General features: G+C 41.1%; 1 protein-coding gene across 2 annotated transcripts in view; it reads left to right on the top strand.

The window, feature by feature from the left end:
* The first annotated feature begins 1521 nt into the window (after positions 1-1521).
* Positions 1522-16597, top strand: part of LOC121286464 (glutamine-rich protein 1-like) — a 33831-nt gene continuing 18755 nt past the window's right edge. The window contains exons 1-3 of one of the 2 annotated variants that reach the window (XM_041203591.1): positions 1627-1685; positions 3033-3079; positions 11839-12876. In XM_041203591.1, the coding sequence (XP_041059525.1) occupies positions 11848-12876 (1029 nt within the window). In that variant the 5' untranslated portion in view covers positions 1627-1685; positions 3033-3079; positions 11839-11847. Of the gene's footprint in view, positions 1687-3032; positions 3080-11838; positions 12877-16597 lie in introns of both variants that reach the window. The other variant, XM_041203590.1, reaches the window with a different exon arrangement.

Here is a 16597-nt window from a genome sequence, read left to right as displayed (position 1 = left end):
ACGCTGGGACTCACACTCTGCAAGCAAAAATATGTTCAAGCCTTGCAACTTTTTTGAATTATCCAAAGCTTGGGGAGCCTATTCTCCCTGTACTTTTCCATGGCAATGTCTCGGACAATCAGAGCTGATTTGCCAAACCATCAGTACCCCTTTGGAGTAGAAATTGCTATGATCGTTTGAAATGCGGCATTTTTGTGTTTGTCCCGATGAGTGTAAGACGAAAAGCTTCAGAAATGTGTCTCTCTTTTCAGCAATATTCAAGTTGTTCTTCTGTTTGTTTTGCTCCTGAAAATTGCTTTAGAGCTGCCTTTTCACCTTTTGCTGTGGGGGTTACTTCCCCCCACCCCACCCTGCTCCTCTTCAGAATGAGGCACAACAGATTTTCATTCATCAATGCAAATCTAACAACCTAACTTTAAGAAAAAGAAGAGGAACCCATTTTAAATAGATGAGGAGAGCACTGTGGGTGAAGCCTCAAATGACCATAAGAAATTTGTTTTGCGGCATTGAACAATTTGTGTACGTAAAGCATGGTTTCCCATAGCTACAGCAAGGCCTACATTTAAACAGCATTGGGAGATAAGGTGATGTGTGAATGTACCAAGATCAGAGACCTGATTTCCTGACATGTAATCCCACCAGATCAATGGTGAACAACCAGACCTACTCCAGCCAAATGTTGGCCAGACTAAAGAATGCTCAAGCTTGATTTTTAGAAAACGTTGGTCACAATTGATGATTTTAAAAGGGGCAGGCACATCACCTGAGGAGAACGATATATTTACAATGTCAGATAGCACGGGGGAAAAAAGGAACTTGAGTGATCAACATGGGCAATAAATATCCAGATAAAATAATGGAGGCAAAAACCCTGAAAGCATTCAGAGAAAAAAACTGGACAGTACACTGTGGGGATTTAGGGATCCCACTGGAGGGATGGACTAATTAAGAGAGGTATTATCTGTATTAATGTTGCGATCTGGATGCTAACATGGTACCAATGGGAAAACCTTTTTTTCGCACCACTTAGAACTCCTGATGAGAGGAAAGGATCATGGTGCAGCTGCCAAGCAAACTGCAGCTGTCCACTCCAATGGCAGTTCAGTTTACAAAGGCCTGGCCATAGATCAGCAGAATAAAGGTGCAGTGAGAGAGCGCCTCCCATCAATCAGCCTGTACTAGCTCAACAGCCCGCACCGCGCGCCATAAACACTGCACAAAATGTATCAGTTTTCTGACAGCTGCCACGCGCCGCCTTGATCTCCTCTCCTGATTGGCTGCTCGCTGAGCCGTGCGACACGTTGGGGGAGGTGGGGGGGGCAGGGCTAAGGTCGGCGTCGGCCCCCAGCTTTGTGAGTGACGGCCGCTGGCGAGTGTCGCGCCTGCGCGCCCGTGGTGAGGAAAGGGGCGGGGCCGCTGGCGGGTGCCGCGCCTGCGCGCCGCTGTATGGGCCTGGACTGGTCTGGCGTGGAATCCGAAGCCCCGCCTCTTAAACCGGGGGAGGGGGGGGGGGGGTGAATATAGCGTGAGGCGCGCATGCGCGCGGACGGTGCAGCTTCTCCGGCGGCGGCGGCTTTTCCCTGTCGGTCGCCCCCTTCCCCCCCATCCCCCTCCCCCCCTCGATGTTGGTCGTCGCCCTCCGGCTGTAGGCAGGAACTGTGGAAACCAGGACAACAGAAAAAAAAGGTAAAGCAAAAATAAAAATGAAACACAAGGGAGCAGGAATTGCATCTTTCAGTTAGTCAGGAGAACTCCTGCGGCTGGGCCCTGCTGCTCAGGAGCCGCATGTTTCTGGGGCTTTCTTAGCTCGGTAACCTGCAAGTATAATTTCAGCTGGAATACGGGGCATGGGCACGAATGACTCCTGTAATCTCTCTCTCCCATAAAATATTTATTTCTCGACTCACATCTTTCCTGGGGGAAGGTACGGGGGTAGGATTGAGGCCTACAGCTGTTGATCGTGGATGACAGATCCATAACTCATTCCTCCATTGCATGAATTCCTTTGTTTTCACTATTTTATATGTGCCTGATTTATCTGGTAAGTTTTGATTTTTTAAAATTTGTGAGTCGTTATTTTTAAATATAAAGTCTGCAAATCAAATATTTTTCTTTGTAGGGGACAGTGCAGCTGGGCAAACTTTTTTTTCTCCCCTAAAGATCACAATTGTTAAGGAAACGAATGAGCAGATCTGTCAACTTGGCTTTTATAAACCAAGTATTATTGGTATAGGAGGCCTGTTCATGCATGGTGCAATCTTGGATGCAGAGTTACAGTTCGATTCGAGAGGAGATGTACAGGCATTTTTTAAATATATCCTGAAATGTGTAAGTAGTGTAAAAGTAGATCATTATAGGCATAAAATAAATGTCCTTTCAAACAAAACAGTTGATCAGCTTGTTTTTGTCACTAAATATCAGCATCAGGCGGGATTAATTGAATTATTTGCTTGTGGGTTTTGAACAAATTATTTGTTTTTTAATTTTAACTTTTAAAGTGATCTGCTTGCGGACAGCATAGCAATGTTAGTTTCTTGCAAATTGTGATGAACACTGATTATTTTTGACCTCATCAAATATGACTGGTTAAGAAGTGCCTCTTTTTACAATAGGAATTCCTGTTGTGTGTAAAACTATTTGCTTATTCTTTAGTACACAGTACTGTTGTCCAGTAGGTGTGGTCAAAGCAAGTCTCCTTAGCTGATGACAAATCAATAGCTAACCAATTGGCACCATTCTGTAAAATTATGGCAATAGGAGTATAGTGTTCTCTATCATACTAATAGTTTTACCTCCCTTTAGCAGGAATAGGTATCATATTACTATTCAAAATTTTGTTAATTGAAAACTTTTTGGCATAACACAACCCAGATGCAAAGCAGAGTTTGCTCCAACAGTCTACCGATCCATTACTACACCAGAATTTTTAGTTTCTACAGCAGCTATGCTTGTGGGCTGTCTGGAAAAAGTGCTAATTTGTGGCTCTTTACCTGTGGCCTCACTGTGTTGAGTCTGCTAAGTTTGTTTTATGTAGGACCTTTTCAGCTGGTAGAAGAGACATTCATCCTATTGATCTAAGGTGAATGTGAACCCGAGTCGTGGCAGCAGATTTGGATCTTAACGAAGCGTGTATTAAAGTCACCAATACAGTTAGCAACTTTGATCTTCAAGTCAGCAAGTACCAGAATGAAGCATTTATAATTGTCATTCTTTGTGAATTAACCTGCAACAGTTTTGGAATTTGTGAAATAAAACAGAATGGCAATTGAAGAGCACATTGTATTCAGGATAGAGTTGGCATGTAGTGTAAATTATAAATGTAGTGCATTTTATAAATATAATTATATCATGGTTAAACAGAAGTTTATAGCTGTGTGAAGTGTGGTCACACATGTATTGTTTGTGTTTCCATGCTTTGGTCTTATGAATTGTACATGGGCATGATTTATTAAGGAAAGAAATTACATTTATAAAACATCTTCCCCATCTTCAAAACATCCTAAAGTCCTTCACGGTCAATGATTTTTTTTGAAGTGCGGTTGCCATTGTTATATAGGCAACTAAGCTAGTTTAGCCAACTTGAATACAATGTGTCACAATTCATACAACACCAAAAACATGATCTGAATGCATAGTTAAGATTGCTGGCAAAATAAAAACCTTACAGACGTATTTTCTTATGAGACTGCACCAGACTTCACAGAGTAGGTATCCTATTGATTCACTTGGGCTTCTGACCCCGTACTACCTCCTTCCACCTCTATAACATTGCTTATCTTCCTCCTTGCTTCAGCTCATCTGCTGAAACCTTCAACCATGCCTTTATTACCTCAGGATATCCTCTTCCAACTCCTCTCTGTTGTCTAGATAGGTGGGAATGCCTTTGCCTTATTCCATTCTTAATTATCCAGCCATAGCTAGAGAATCACCTGCAGTGACTACTCTTTCCGCTTCCACACCATTCCCTCTGGAGTCTCCGAAGGATCTATCATTGGCCTATTGTACATCTATGTGTGCCCCTCACGACATCATCTGAAAACATGTCAGGTTCTACATGTATACTGTTGATACCCAGCTCTACCTCACCGTCACTGCTGTCAATCTCTCTATTATCTCTGATTTGCCAAGCTGCTTGCCTAGCGTCCAGTCCTGAATGAGTGGAAAATTCTTCCAATTAAATATTGGAAAGACCAAAGCCGTTGTATTTGGTCCTGTCCTGAACTCTGTTTACTAGCCACCAAAGCCATTCCTTTCCCTGGCAACTGTGTGAGGCTGAACCAGACAGTTTGCAACCTTGGAACCCTATTTAACCCTGAGATGAGTTTCTGACCACATATTGGCTCTATCATCAAGGCGGCCTTCTTGCACTTTGATAATGTGCCTTGTCTCTGATCCTACCTCAGTTTATCTTTTGCTGAAACCCTTGACCATGCATATGTTACCTCTGTATTTGGCAATTCAATATTCTTCCATTTTTTACCTCCATAAACTTTGCTGTACCAGGTCTCCATTCACCCATCACTCCTCTGCTTGCTGGCGTACATCAACTCCCGCTTTGGCAAAGCCTTGATTTTAAAATTCTTCTCCTTGTTTTCAGATCGCTCAATGGCCTTTGTCCCTTCCCAACTCTGTAATCACCAGTCCTACAGCCCTGTAAGATCTCTGTGTTCATCCAATTCTAGCCTCTTGCACATCCTCAGTTTTAATATCTCTAAACTTGTTAGCCGTACCTACAGCTGGAAGTGATTCCACGCGCATGCTGCCCTTGAACTTCTAGGTGGCAGAAGCCGTAGGTTTGGAAGGTGCCTTTGAAGGAGGCTTGATGAGTTGCTGCAGTGCATCTTATATATGGTACACATTGCTGCCACTGTGTGTGGTGGTGGAGGGAGTGAATGTTTAAGTTGATGAATGGTGTGCCAATTAAGTTTCTTTTGTTCTGGATAGTGTTGAGCTTTTTGAGTGTTGTTACAGCTGTACTCATCCAGGTTGTGGAGCTGTCTGGAAGCTTGCAACATCTTTCTCCCAATCTATTTCCACCACCATTATATAGAAAATACATATGCAAAGAAGTGTGATGCATTATAATTGGATTTAAAACCTTCTTTCACACACAAACTAAAATCCACTGAGCACTGCATGCAGGTTCTGTTTCCCTCATCGTGGAAGCCAGCTGTCAGGATGTACTTGTATTTGCTGTCGAGCAATATTGGTTGACACTGTGAACAACACCCATTTCCCTATAGTTTGTTCAAGATCAAGAGAATTGGGAGAAGATGGAAAATTCACAAATCACCCCTCCCCACATCAAATAAATTTCAAATTTATTTATTAGTGATGTTCCAATTTAAGACAAACATATATCGTTTATAATTAAAGCATTTCTTTTTCACCAAACGAATTTTACAATTGTAAAATGTATTTTCAGCTTTCACACTTTTAAGCTAAAAGCTGAGGCTATTTTGAAAAGGCACAAAATCTTTAGGTGGGGGGGACAAGTAGAGCTGAATAAAGGCCCAGTGATAGGTGGAGATAACCAAAAGATGTCACAGACAAAAGGACAAAGAGGTGTTGAAGGTGGTGATATTATCTAAGGACCGTGCTAACTAAGGGTAGAAAGCAGGACAAGCAAGGTACAGATAGCCCTAGTGGGGGTGGGGTGAAGGAATCAAAAAAGTCCAAAAGGTAGAGATAAAACAATGGATGGAAATACATTTAAAAATAATGGAAATAGGTGGGAAAAAAGATCTGTATGTTTTCTACCACCTTCAACACCTCTTTGCCCTTTTGTCTGTGACATCTTTTGGTTATCTCCACCTATCACTGGCCCTCTATCCAGCTATAATTGTGTGGGGCCCCCCCCCCCACCATCTTATATTTCACCTCTTTTCTATTTTTACTTAGTTCTGTTGAAGCATCATTCGGACTTGAAACGTTAACTGTGCTCCTCTCTGCAGATGCTGCCAGACCTGCTGAGTATTTCCAAGTATTTTTGTTTTTGTTTTGGATTTCCAGCATCCGCAGTTTTTTGCTTTTATCAGATTGGATGGACTCGAAATGCATAGTTAGCTGGCATGGTGTCTTTAAAGACCTGGGGTTGGGGGGGGTGGGTGGGGTTAAGAAATTGAGAGTGTTTGTTTTTGGGAAAGAATGAATATCTGAAGATGTTGAGAAGTTGATAGCTTAAGTGAACATGGGCCCAAAGAAGAGAAGTTGGGCGGTCAGGGCCTGAGTTTGAATGGATTGGAGGAAATAAGTTTAAAGGCTTTTCATGGGAGAAGGAAGATCAGAGGCAGGGAATTCTGTAGAGAGTAACTCACCTGACTCCCCAAAGCCTGTCCATCATCTACAAAGCACAAGTCAGAAATGTGATGGAATACTGTCCAGTTACCTTGATGAGTGCATCTCCAACAGCACTCAAGAAGCTTGACACCATCCAGGACAAAGCAGCCTGATTGATTGGCAGCCCTTCCACCACCTTCAACATCAATCCCCTCCACCACTGATACACAGTGGCAGCAGTGTGCACCATCTACAAGATACATTGCAGCAACTCATCAAGGTTCCTTCAACAGCACCTTCCAAACCTTTGACTTCAACCACCTAGAAGGATGAGGGCAGCAGATGCATGGGAACACCATCACCTGCAAGTTCCCCTCAAAGCCACACACCACCTGACTTGGAACTATATTGCCGTTCCTTCACTGTCGCTGGAACAAGATCCTGGAGAGCACTTTGGATGTACCTATACCACATAGACTGCAGCAGTCCAAGAAGATAGCTCACCACCACCTTCTCAAAGGCAATAAAGGATGGGCAATAAATGCTGGTCTAGCCAGCATTTTTGTTCTCTGAAAGAATAAAGAAAACTGTCAGTGGGTGGTGGGGGCTATTTTTCTTTGTTGATACTGCTTCTTCCTTAGAGTTGCAGTGAATTAATCCTCTTCAGATGTTGACATTGGACTCTGCCATGTCATCTATCTGAGCTCCTCCGGAGGTGACCCTCACGCGTTTCCATATGAGTGTGATGCTCATTCAGTATCCTTTTAAGAGCAAGAAAGCAAGATCTCTGAGATCTTATCTATAGACTCTGGGGCTAGGGGCTAACTTCAGCAGTGTTTCTGATACCCACTGAGACCCCACTTTCACCTCTGATTCAACAGCAACTTTCATTTATTTAATGCATTTAACATGGAAAAAGCCAAGTACTCCACAGATTCAGAAAATTGTTACTGAACCAAATAAGGTATTAGGAGGGATGCCCAAAACTTGGTCAAAAAGCAGTTTTGAAGGAGGACTATGAAGGAGAAGAGTTTAGGGAGGGAGTTCAGAAGTGTGGGGCATTGGTGGTTGAAGCATGACTGTTATTGGTGGGATAGGATTAAAGAACGATTCACATGAGGCTACAGTTGGAGCAATAGAAAATTTGTGGTTGAGGTTCTAGGGCTGGAGGAGGTTAGAGATTGGGAAGATTGCGGCTATGAAGAGGTATAAATACAAAGAGAATTTTAAATTTGTGTTGCGGGATCAGGAGGCTTTTTGGGTCTGTGGGCCCTGAAATTTGGTGTGGGATAAGACAGCAGTATTAGTTGTATAAGTTGAAGTTTACAGACATAGAGAATGGGTAGCTGATCAGGCGAACACTAAAGTAGTTAATCTGGAGATGGCAAATGCATGCGTTTAGCAGGAGATGGGGTAATATAGGGTGGCAGTGGTGGTAGGTTCTCTTTGTAATGTAGACAACATGGGGTCAGAAACTTAGGTTGGGACGAAAAATGACATAATTTGGTTCAACATGAAATGATGGCCAGGGAGCCGATGGAATCAGTGACAAGGATATGGAGTTTATGTACATGATGGATCCGACCTGAAGTTTGAAGATGGTGTTGCGAAGGGTGAGTGTGGAGATGAGGAAGGTGGGGGCCATAGATAGAGTATTTGGGGATTCTAGAGGTATTGCAGTGGGACAGGGAATCAAAGCCTATCTGGTTGATTCTCTGGCTTCAATCAGATAGACAAGAGTGGTTGAGCAAATCAATGGCTGCAAAAGTATTGTGGCTAATGGATGTCCAAAGGAAGGAATTTCAAGTGTGGTTTTAAGTGACAGTGCAGAGTTCTTTTCTGGGTTGGGGAAAGATGATAGGTTTGGAAGGCATTGGGTGATGTGGGACACAAGGAAGTAGCCAGAGATGATCTTGTCAGTAACTGATTATTAAGTAGCCATTATGCTATGACGATAAAGAGTTTTAGTCTGATCAGACTTTTGTGTTTTCCCCCCAAACCCCATCACTGACTTCACCCATCATTGGCGATCTTCAGCAGTCTAAGGCTCAGACTTTGGAGCTCCTCATCTCCTCTGCCTGCCCACCTCCCTGTCCTCCTTTAACCCAAGCTTTTGGTCACCCCTCTTAATATTTCCTCCTCTGTCTTGTCATGTGGTTTTGTTTTGACACCTCCTTGGGGCTGGATTTTAAGTTGGAGGCTATACAAATACATGTATTTTTTGTGTTTCTGTGTCTTGAGAATTTGTTTGCAATTTTTAAACGCTGTCTTATGACAGTCCATTCAAACAATTCATTGTTGAATATTGTTTGTGCATTGTCTTATGATTTTAAGTGTAAGTAACCAAAAAAGTGCAATATCTCTTAACAAAAACAGAATTACCTGGAAAAACTCAGCAGGTCTGGCAGCATCGGCGGAGAAGAAAAGATTGAAGTTTCGAGTCCTCATGACCCTTCAACAGAAGTTCTGTTGAAGGGTCATGAGGACTCGAAATGTCAACTCTTTTCTTCTCCGCCGATGCTGCCAGACCTGCTGAGTTTTTCCAGGTAATCCTATCTTTGTTTTGGATTTCCAGCATCTGCAGTTTTTTGTTTTTATCAATATCTCTTAAAGTTATGTGAGAAGGTACTGATCTCTTACCTTCTTAATTCCACTTATTTTAAATCCAGTGGCTAAAGGTGAGTTATAGTGTCATACTGCCACGGCCACCCCATTTTACCCCATGTTACTGTTATAGTGTCAGCTATTTAAACTTTGATTCTGTAAAATTATTAGGAAAATAAAATACCTTAATCCTATGTAGACCTAATGGTAGAGTTCCTGCTTCTTTGCATTGGTAAAGTCAGTGAATTCTAACACGATATGGCAGAACCAGTGCAAAAAATTGGGAAATTTGAAACATGAGTTAAACCCGAAATCCATGCGTTTCTTTTTCCATGATTTTTGATACTGTTTCACACAAACCAGCTGATGCAGCTATCTCTCCCCACCTCCTCTCTCCTCCTCCTTTCCACCCCCCCCCCCCCCAACACCCCCAGTCAAGATTGAGATTTTGCCGATCACGTTGCAATGGCAAAGCTCTTCAAATTGCACTTGTTTTCTTTGGCACATGGGCATCTGTAGGCATGTTTGAAAAGTTTTTTTCACAAATATTTTTTAAGAAATTGACTAGTGTGCTGCACCACTTAAATTATTAAATAATTCAGTGTAATTTTGTAAATATAATTTTTAGTGATTATTTTAAATCTGGTTACTTACAAGTAGAGGACCTTATTAAGGATACTTATTTTTATTGATAAGCCCATCTTGAGCTATATTAATAAAAATGCACCAGATTACCACGTCGAGGAACGCTCCTTAATGAAAGGAAACAGTTGCATTCTATGACGATGCCCAGTTTCCCAGAAGATTTTACCTTTGTGATTATGCAAGTTGATTTTAGTGGAATCTTAGACTGTAACATAACCAGTGCTGTCTCATGCAATCAGGTAGTTTCCTATTGCACCCACAGTGAAAATTCCACTCTCTTCTCTTCAGATTCTTTACTGTCCTTAACGTGCTGTATGTTCGAAGAAACATCTAATGTCAATGCTTTGGCTGAACAACAAAGAAACTAGTTTAATGAAATACTAAGTTTTGTGCCTTCAGGAACAAAACTCCATTATTCAAAATTAATTGTGTGTAGGAAATATTAATTTGGGTTTTGTATCCAAAGTTAAAAATTTTATGAAAAATCTTTGACTGGAAGTAGTTGTAACATTAAAGTGACTTGGGTGATGGATCAGTCAACCATTAATATGCAACATGGTACTATTAAGTGTGAATTTCCACCAGGTTTAACATCACTAGAAAGTAATTTTCACTTTGGATAGATGTTGACTTGCACTGTAAACTGATCTGGAAGTGCTAGTTTGGCATTACTTTAATTTGGACATCAAATGGATGCAAATTCAATGTGATATCATAACTGGTATGCAAAGAGCTTCGTGGGGGCCATTGGTTAGTACTCAGATGGATACTTTTTAAACCTACTTCTTAAATCTTGAAATGTTTAAAGATTAGGAATCCTTTTGTTGAAAGCAAAATACTGCAGATGCTGTAAATCTGAAATAAAAACAAAAAATGCTTTAAAAACTCAGCAGGTCTGGCAGCATCTGTGGAGAGAGAAACAGTTATCGGGACTCGTTAACTCTGTTTCTCTCCACCAATGCTGCCAGATCTGCTGAGTTTTTCCAGCATTTTCTGTTTTTATGTAGGAATTCTGTCCCTGGTTCTTTAGAAATGTAAAAGTCTAATTATTGGGCCATAGTTTTCCACATGAGTGTGCCTAGGTATACACAGAATTCTTCCGTTAGGGAAGTTAGTCAGGATTCCAGTAGGCAAGAGCTAAACAAAGTAAATTATGTTTTGCCTGGCCGGAATCTGAACAGCAGTTACTTGTCTCGGAACAGCAGCTGAGGTGTAAATGCACCTTAATTGTAGGAAATCAAGGGCATGACACGACACACCACTTACTATTGTACTAAGTTAATTTAGTTGATATTTGCTCCAGGGCTGTAATGTTGGCAAAACAAAGGCTTCTTATGGCTTTCACAGGGACTTGGCTGCCTCTGGTGCTGATTCCAATGGAACTCCATAGTTGCAAACTCAGGCTAAGACTGGCCGTGCATAGTTCCCTTCAACCTTGTATGTACTCTCTTTCTATGTCTATGTCCATGTCCAGTCTGTTGCAGAGATTGGCTTCTTCCAACTCCAGAGCATTACCTGTTTATACTCACTACTCTAGAAACCCCGCCTATACCCACCTTATATCATGGATCTATTTCTCCAATGTTGGTCAGCCTTCCTGCATCCAACGTTCACAAATATCAGATAATCTAGAAAACTACAGCCTAAGTTCCCTCCCTTGTAAAGTCAGGTACATCCAATACTTTTGGCCTTATGAGCTTCAGTGCCCCTTTGTCCCACTGTGAATCAACTTCAGGATCATTTACAAGCCTTGTCCTGCCTTGTATGGGAAATCTCCGATAGAATGCCTATTCCTTTGCCGCTGGATCAATAACTGCACTTTTTCCATTTTTTTGTCATGTTGTGATCTTACAACCATTAAGTCTTTGTGACTCTCCTTCAAAACCCCGAACTCTGGATCTCTTCTGGAACAGTTTTGTGGCTATTTCTTGCACTATAGCCAGCACTCTAATGTCTCCCTTGTGCCTCTGACTAGAATGAGATGCAGTTTGATTATGACTTATTTCGACTTGTGCCTTGGCTGTATAGCTCAGCATTCTATTGGCTTTGCTGCTCTACATTAGTTGGACATATTCAGAGTTGAGTCTAAGACTCCTCGATCTCATTCCAATTTGTGCATGTGTTGTCTGTTTTTCCTTAACTACGCACATTTTGTCCTTTTGTATTAATTTGTATCTGCCATTGTTCTCCTTTAAAGCAGATGTCTTAATAAGATTATTTTGATTTGGAACTTAATTTTTACAATGTAGCTACTTTAAAATGAAAAATTGTTCTTGCTTAATATTTCTCTAATGCACTTTTCTTTTTTAGTTGCCCAAGATGAATCATTCATTGGAGAATTCAATTCCCTATGAGGAATATTTACGAATGAAAGCACGGACAATACCACAGCATCGTATGAAGGAATTTTTGGATTCCATGAATGGTAAAGGGTCTGAAGAAGTCCAGCAGTTCGTTCAAACTCCTGTTACAATGTACCAACAAAGAGGACACTACATATACATGGACAGTGCTGATGTTGCTGGATCATTGCTTGAGTTAGCTAGACCTATTAGTTCTCCAATTCAGCAACATACGTCCCAGGGGTCACCACTAGGACAGCAGCAGATGCAGACGCACCATGTACAGGCACAACAGGTCCACCAGTTGGAAATTCAAACAAATCACCAGTCCTTGCAAGCAAAGCAGATGCAAGCCCAACTGCAGTCGCAGACTTCTGAGGAACCACAATCTGGCAGTCAAGCTGTCAACTCTATAGCACAAGAAAGAAGGCCAAGCTCTTCAGGTGTTCCACAGCCTGTGAAGAAAAGGAAAGTTGATTTACCAACTGAAGAAAGTTATACCATGAGCCAACCTTCAGTGCAAAATACAGTGACCACTGTGCTTACTCTGTCTTCTCAGGCCCAACAGCAAGGTTACATTCCTGTTCGTCAGGAACTGCTTACAGTGGACAGCAGTCAGTTGTATGGTGTTGTTCCAGCTACCACCTCAGCTACTGGCCCATTATCCAATACTGAATCATGGACAATATATACTACCCCTGCACCTTGCTCAGAAGGTCAAACTGTACTCCATTCTGCCATTCCCCATGATAGTTGTAATTTAGTCCAAATTGATGAAATCCCAATGAGTATGACTGGGATTAAAATAGAAGAGGACAAGGATAAGACTCAAGTCCTATCAGATGGGGGTAAAAACCTACAGGATAAAATGATGCATCCATCTGTGACAGCTGCGTTCTCAACACAGTTTGTGAATCTGAATGGAAATCTTCATATTCCTGTTACAATACAAGCTGGTGGGAGAGCCTATCAGTCTCTGAAATACTGGGATCCACAGCAAATACAGGTATTCCATATACTGTAACCTTTTATGCACATGGTTGTTTTGGGAATTAATTTTCAATTCAAGTGTTCCTGAATTGGTTGTAAATTAAATCAATGAGGGAACATCATTGAGGTCTTTCATTCTCTGCCTGTTATCTTGAACAACAGAATGATTATTTGAAACTTAGGCCCTGCTCTACACTTATACATTGTGGGATTGGGGTAAACTTCCTCAGTTTAAGAAATTAGATTTGTATCAGGGCGGAGTAGCTATCTCAGCTGTGGAAAACCTTCAATTAAATCTTTAGTTTCAAATGCCATTCAAATGACAAAGGATTTGCAAAGCTCCAGGCATTCCAGCACCCTGAGTAAATGACATGAAAGCTAAAATATTACAAAGAATTTCAGTGCATGTAAATACCCTAATTGCCATTTACCTGGTGCACCAGGCCAATTTGTTTTGACTGTTTAGTATATGAACAACTCTGGAGCACAGTGCAAGAGCTAGAGAGTGAGTTTTTGTGCTTCTAGATTCTTTGGTACAGCCACAAGAAACAATGGCAAAAAAACACTCGATTAAAAATTTTGCCATCACCAACTTTCTCGCTAACTTGCACTTTGATGCCAAGGACATTATCACATTGGAGGAAAGAAAGTGAACTTTCTAAAAATCAATTTAAGAAAGCACAATACTTTTTGAGCCACAAACTGTAGAGTATTCTTTGGTCGTGGCAGTCAGGTGTTACTTGGGTCAATGGATACAGCTCCTGTCTGTGAAATTGGTTTGGCCTTTGGTACAAAGTTTCTCAGGGGATTCAGTGATGCCAAACAAGAGTATTCTTCAGCCTTGAATTATTTTCACTTTCTGTTAGATCTTTGTATCTGCACCTCAATATACTTTCCTTGATACTCTTAACCAACAAAATTGTTTGGGTCTCAGACTTGAAAACATCAGTTGACCCAACATGTATAGTCTTTTGGAGGAGCAAGTTCCAGATTTCCAATACCCTTTCTGTGCAGAAAGACTTCCTGATTTCACTCCTAAATGGTCTAGCTCGCATTTCAAAATTATGCCCCCTTTTGTGGATTCCCCCATTGGAAAAAATAGTTATTTTGCATTTACTCTATCAAATTCCTTTATCAATTTAAATACTTCAATTAGACCAACCTTCAACCATCTAAACTTAAGGGAATACAAGCCAAGTTCATGCAATCTGTCCTCATAATTTAATCTTTTGAACCTTGGTATGGTTCCATGAATCTGCATTGTACTCCAAGGCAAATATATCTTTCCTGAGATTTAGTGCCCAAAACAGAGCACAGTACTCCAAATGAGGACTAGCAATCTGAATCATCACCATCTAATTTTTGAATTCTATCTCCCTTGAAATAAAGGCTGACAGAGAAGAGGAAGTAAATTGTGAAGTAATGATGTAAGTGTTATGATTTAGTTAGGAACCAGTAACTTTTTGCCTAAAGTAGACAATGTTTGAAGTCCCAGTTACTCACTAAGCAAATAAAGCCATAAGATTCCACAATTTTGAACAAACAAAATAAACTTAACTTTACAAAGTCAGAAAAGTGAAACAATCTACGATATCTATCTTGTACTCTAACATTCAGAACTAACATGAGGTAAATATGAATGAACAGGCACACTGTGGTCATACTGCACATTAAACGGCAGATGCGACCGAGACAGATCCCACGGATTCTTGGCAACCCACCCGATTTCAGTGACCAGAGTCAAAATATCTCATTAAAATTCTGTCTCCCTCATGAGGGATTCAGCCCTTAACTTTTGAAGATTCAGCCCTCGAATTCTCTCAAAAGCCATTCTGACTCAGGCTGCCTCTACGACTGCTCACCTCCCAATGGTTCAATCTCTCCTCCTGAAACTGTGTTCCATGAGATTCACAAAGCTGCCTCTCGCCTCTAATTACTGGCACACTTTCAACTCTTTCACAAACTGCTAGCTTCACTAAGTTGGCATTGCCCCTAGGTTTCTCCAAACTCCAGTTTCCTGGCTGCACTGAGCTCTAAGTGGCTCCATGGCTTCTTTGAGCCCTAACTGCCTGGCACAGAACTAATGACCCACAGCTGCCTTTTGAGCTCCCCAGGACTACTTCAGAGCCCTATCTTCACTGAACAGCTCCCAGGGCTTCTCTGTGAGCAGCAGACTGCACGAGGTCCAAACTGCCTCTAACCTCCTCTCCTTGCAGACACACACATAAATTGAAACCAGAGAACCTGCTGAAGCTCCACCCATCTTCATGACATTGTAGCCTTTCAGGGTTTACTGAATGCTTTTAAGCTAATTTAGCTCTAACTCAAGAAACAAAACATCTCTCTGGACTGCACTTTGCAAGCATTGTAGACATCACCTCTCCAGTTCTCCAACTAAGTAAGCCCACTTGCTGTTTTATGGCTCCATTTCTTCCACTCTGACTCTATTAAAACATACGGTAACCTTCTGAACTACCATTTTCTTTTACGTGTTCTGGCAATATCTGAAGCTCAACGTTTTAGTTACCTTACCTTCACAACAATAATCTTCCCAGAACTAAACATTACCTCGAAAATATTGACATGAACTATATATTCTTAACGTAAGTGATACTCAACTTACATATTCAGAAAATTTAGATGGTAGAATAAGGATTTCTGCAGTATGAAAGCTTGAGAAAGAATGAATTGGAGTGACAGGAACATAGCTACTTTGAGGAAAAAGTATATTTGGACACTCTATTTAAAGACATTTAAGATTGTGAAGGAAGTTCAGAGGAGCAATGCTCATTGGTATTAACGTAAATAGATCAGGATCATTGCAGTGGAGAGAAAAGATTGAAGGCTACGGTGAACAGGATCCTCTCCATGATCCGTGTTCTCTTGCAAAGTAAGCTGTATGATGTAACCTCAGTTACTATTGCCATAGAAAATTTGTTTTTGAGAGTTGGGCTAGCAGAAGTTACATTTATTTAGTATTGCATTTCAGGGCTGTCCTTTTAACCAAGGGTCAAGAACACAAGAAATATGAGCAGGAGTAGACTATACAGCCACTTGAGGCTGCTCTGCCATTCAGTATGATCATGGCTGCTTGTGGGTTTCAGCTTTACTTTTCCGCCCACTCCCCGTACTCCTTGATCCTCTTAAGACACCAAAAACCTGTCTATGATATCCTTAAATGTATTCAGCGATGGAGTTTTTAAAAAAAAAAGTGAGACTTTAAAATGTGCCTGAAAGTTACACAGTTATGTTACAAAGACTGGATACATGGGGATGAATATGTGTTACTATTTCTCACTTCTTTCACTGCTGAAATATATCAGGCTGCGGGGAAGCTAAGAACATATCATTTTAGGCACTGATGCATTGGAGAAAGCACAAAAGTGGAAGAAGTAATCCCAGGACATGTTAAGTCATGCAAAATTAAGTATTGAAAAATTGAATAGAGACAAGAGTTTTTAAAATTCTAAGAGTGGATAACGTGGATGCAGACAGGCTATTGATCTTCCACTGACATGAGTGCTTATACAAAAAAGACATTGAGATTCTGAAAATTTAACTTTTCTCCCTCAGATAGGGTCACCCACGGTTGCATGAATTGCAGAGAACAATGACCAGCTGCAAATCTTATATTGGCTTATGCAGTGAATTTACACACATACTCTGCTGTATCTTCACTTCAGTAAACTATTGCAGTGTCCAGCGTGTGTTGCTCAGCGTGTGTTGCTCATTGTGCG

This window comes from Carcharodon carcharias, chromosome 13 (assembly GCF_017639515.1).
Source record: "Carcharodon carcharias isolate sCarCar2 chromosome 13, sCarCar2.pri, whole genome shotgun sequence".
Taxonomy (NCBI): domain Eukaryota; kingdom Metazoa; phylum Chordata; class Chondrichthyes; order Lamniformes; family Lamnidae; genus Carcharodon; species Carcharodon carcharias.
Note: the sequence above shows the minus strand (reverse complement) of the source record. Positions and strands in the feature narration are given on the sequence as shown.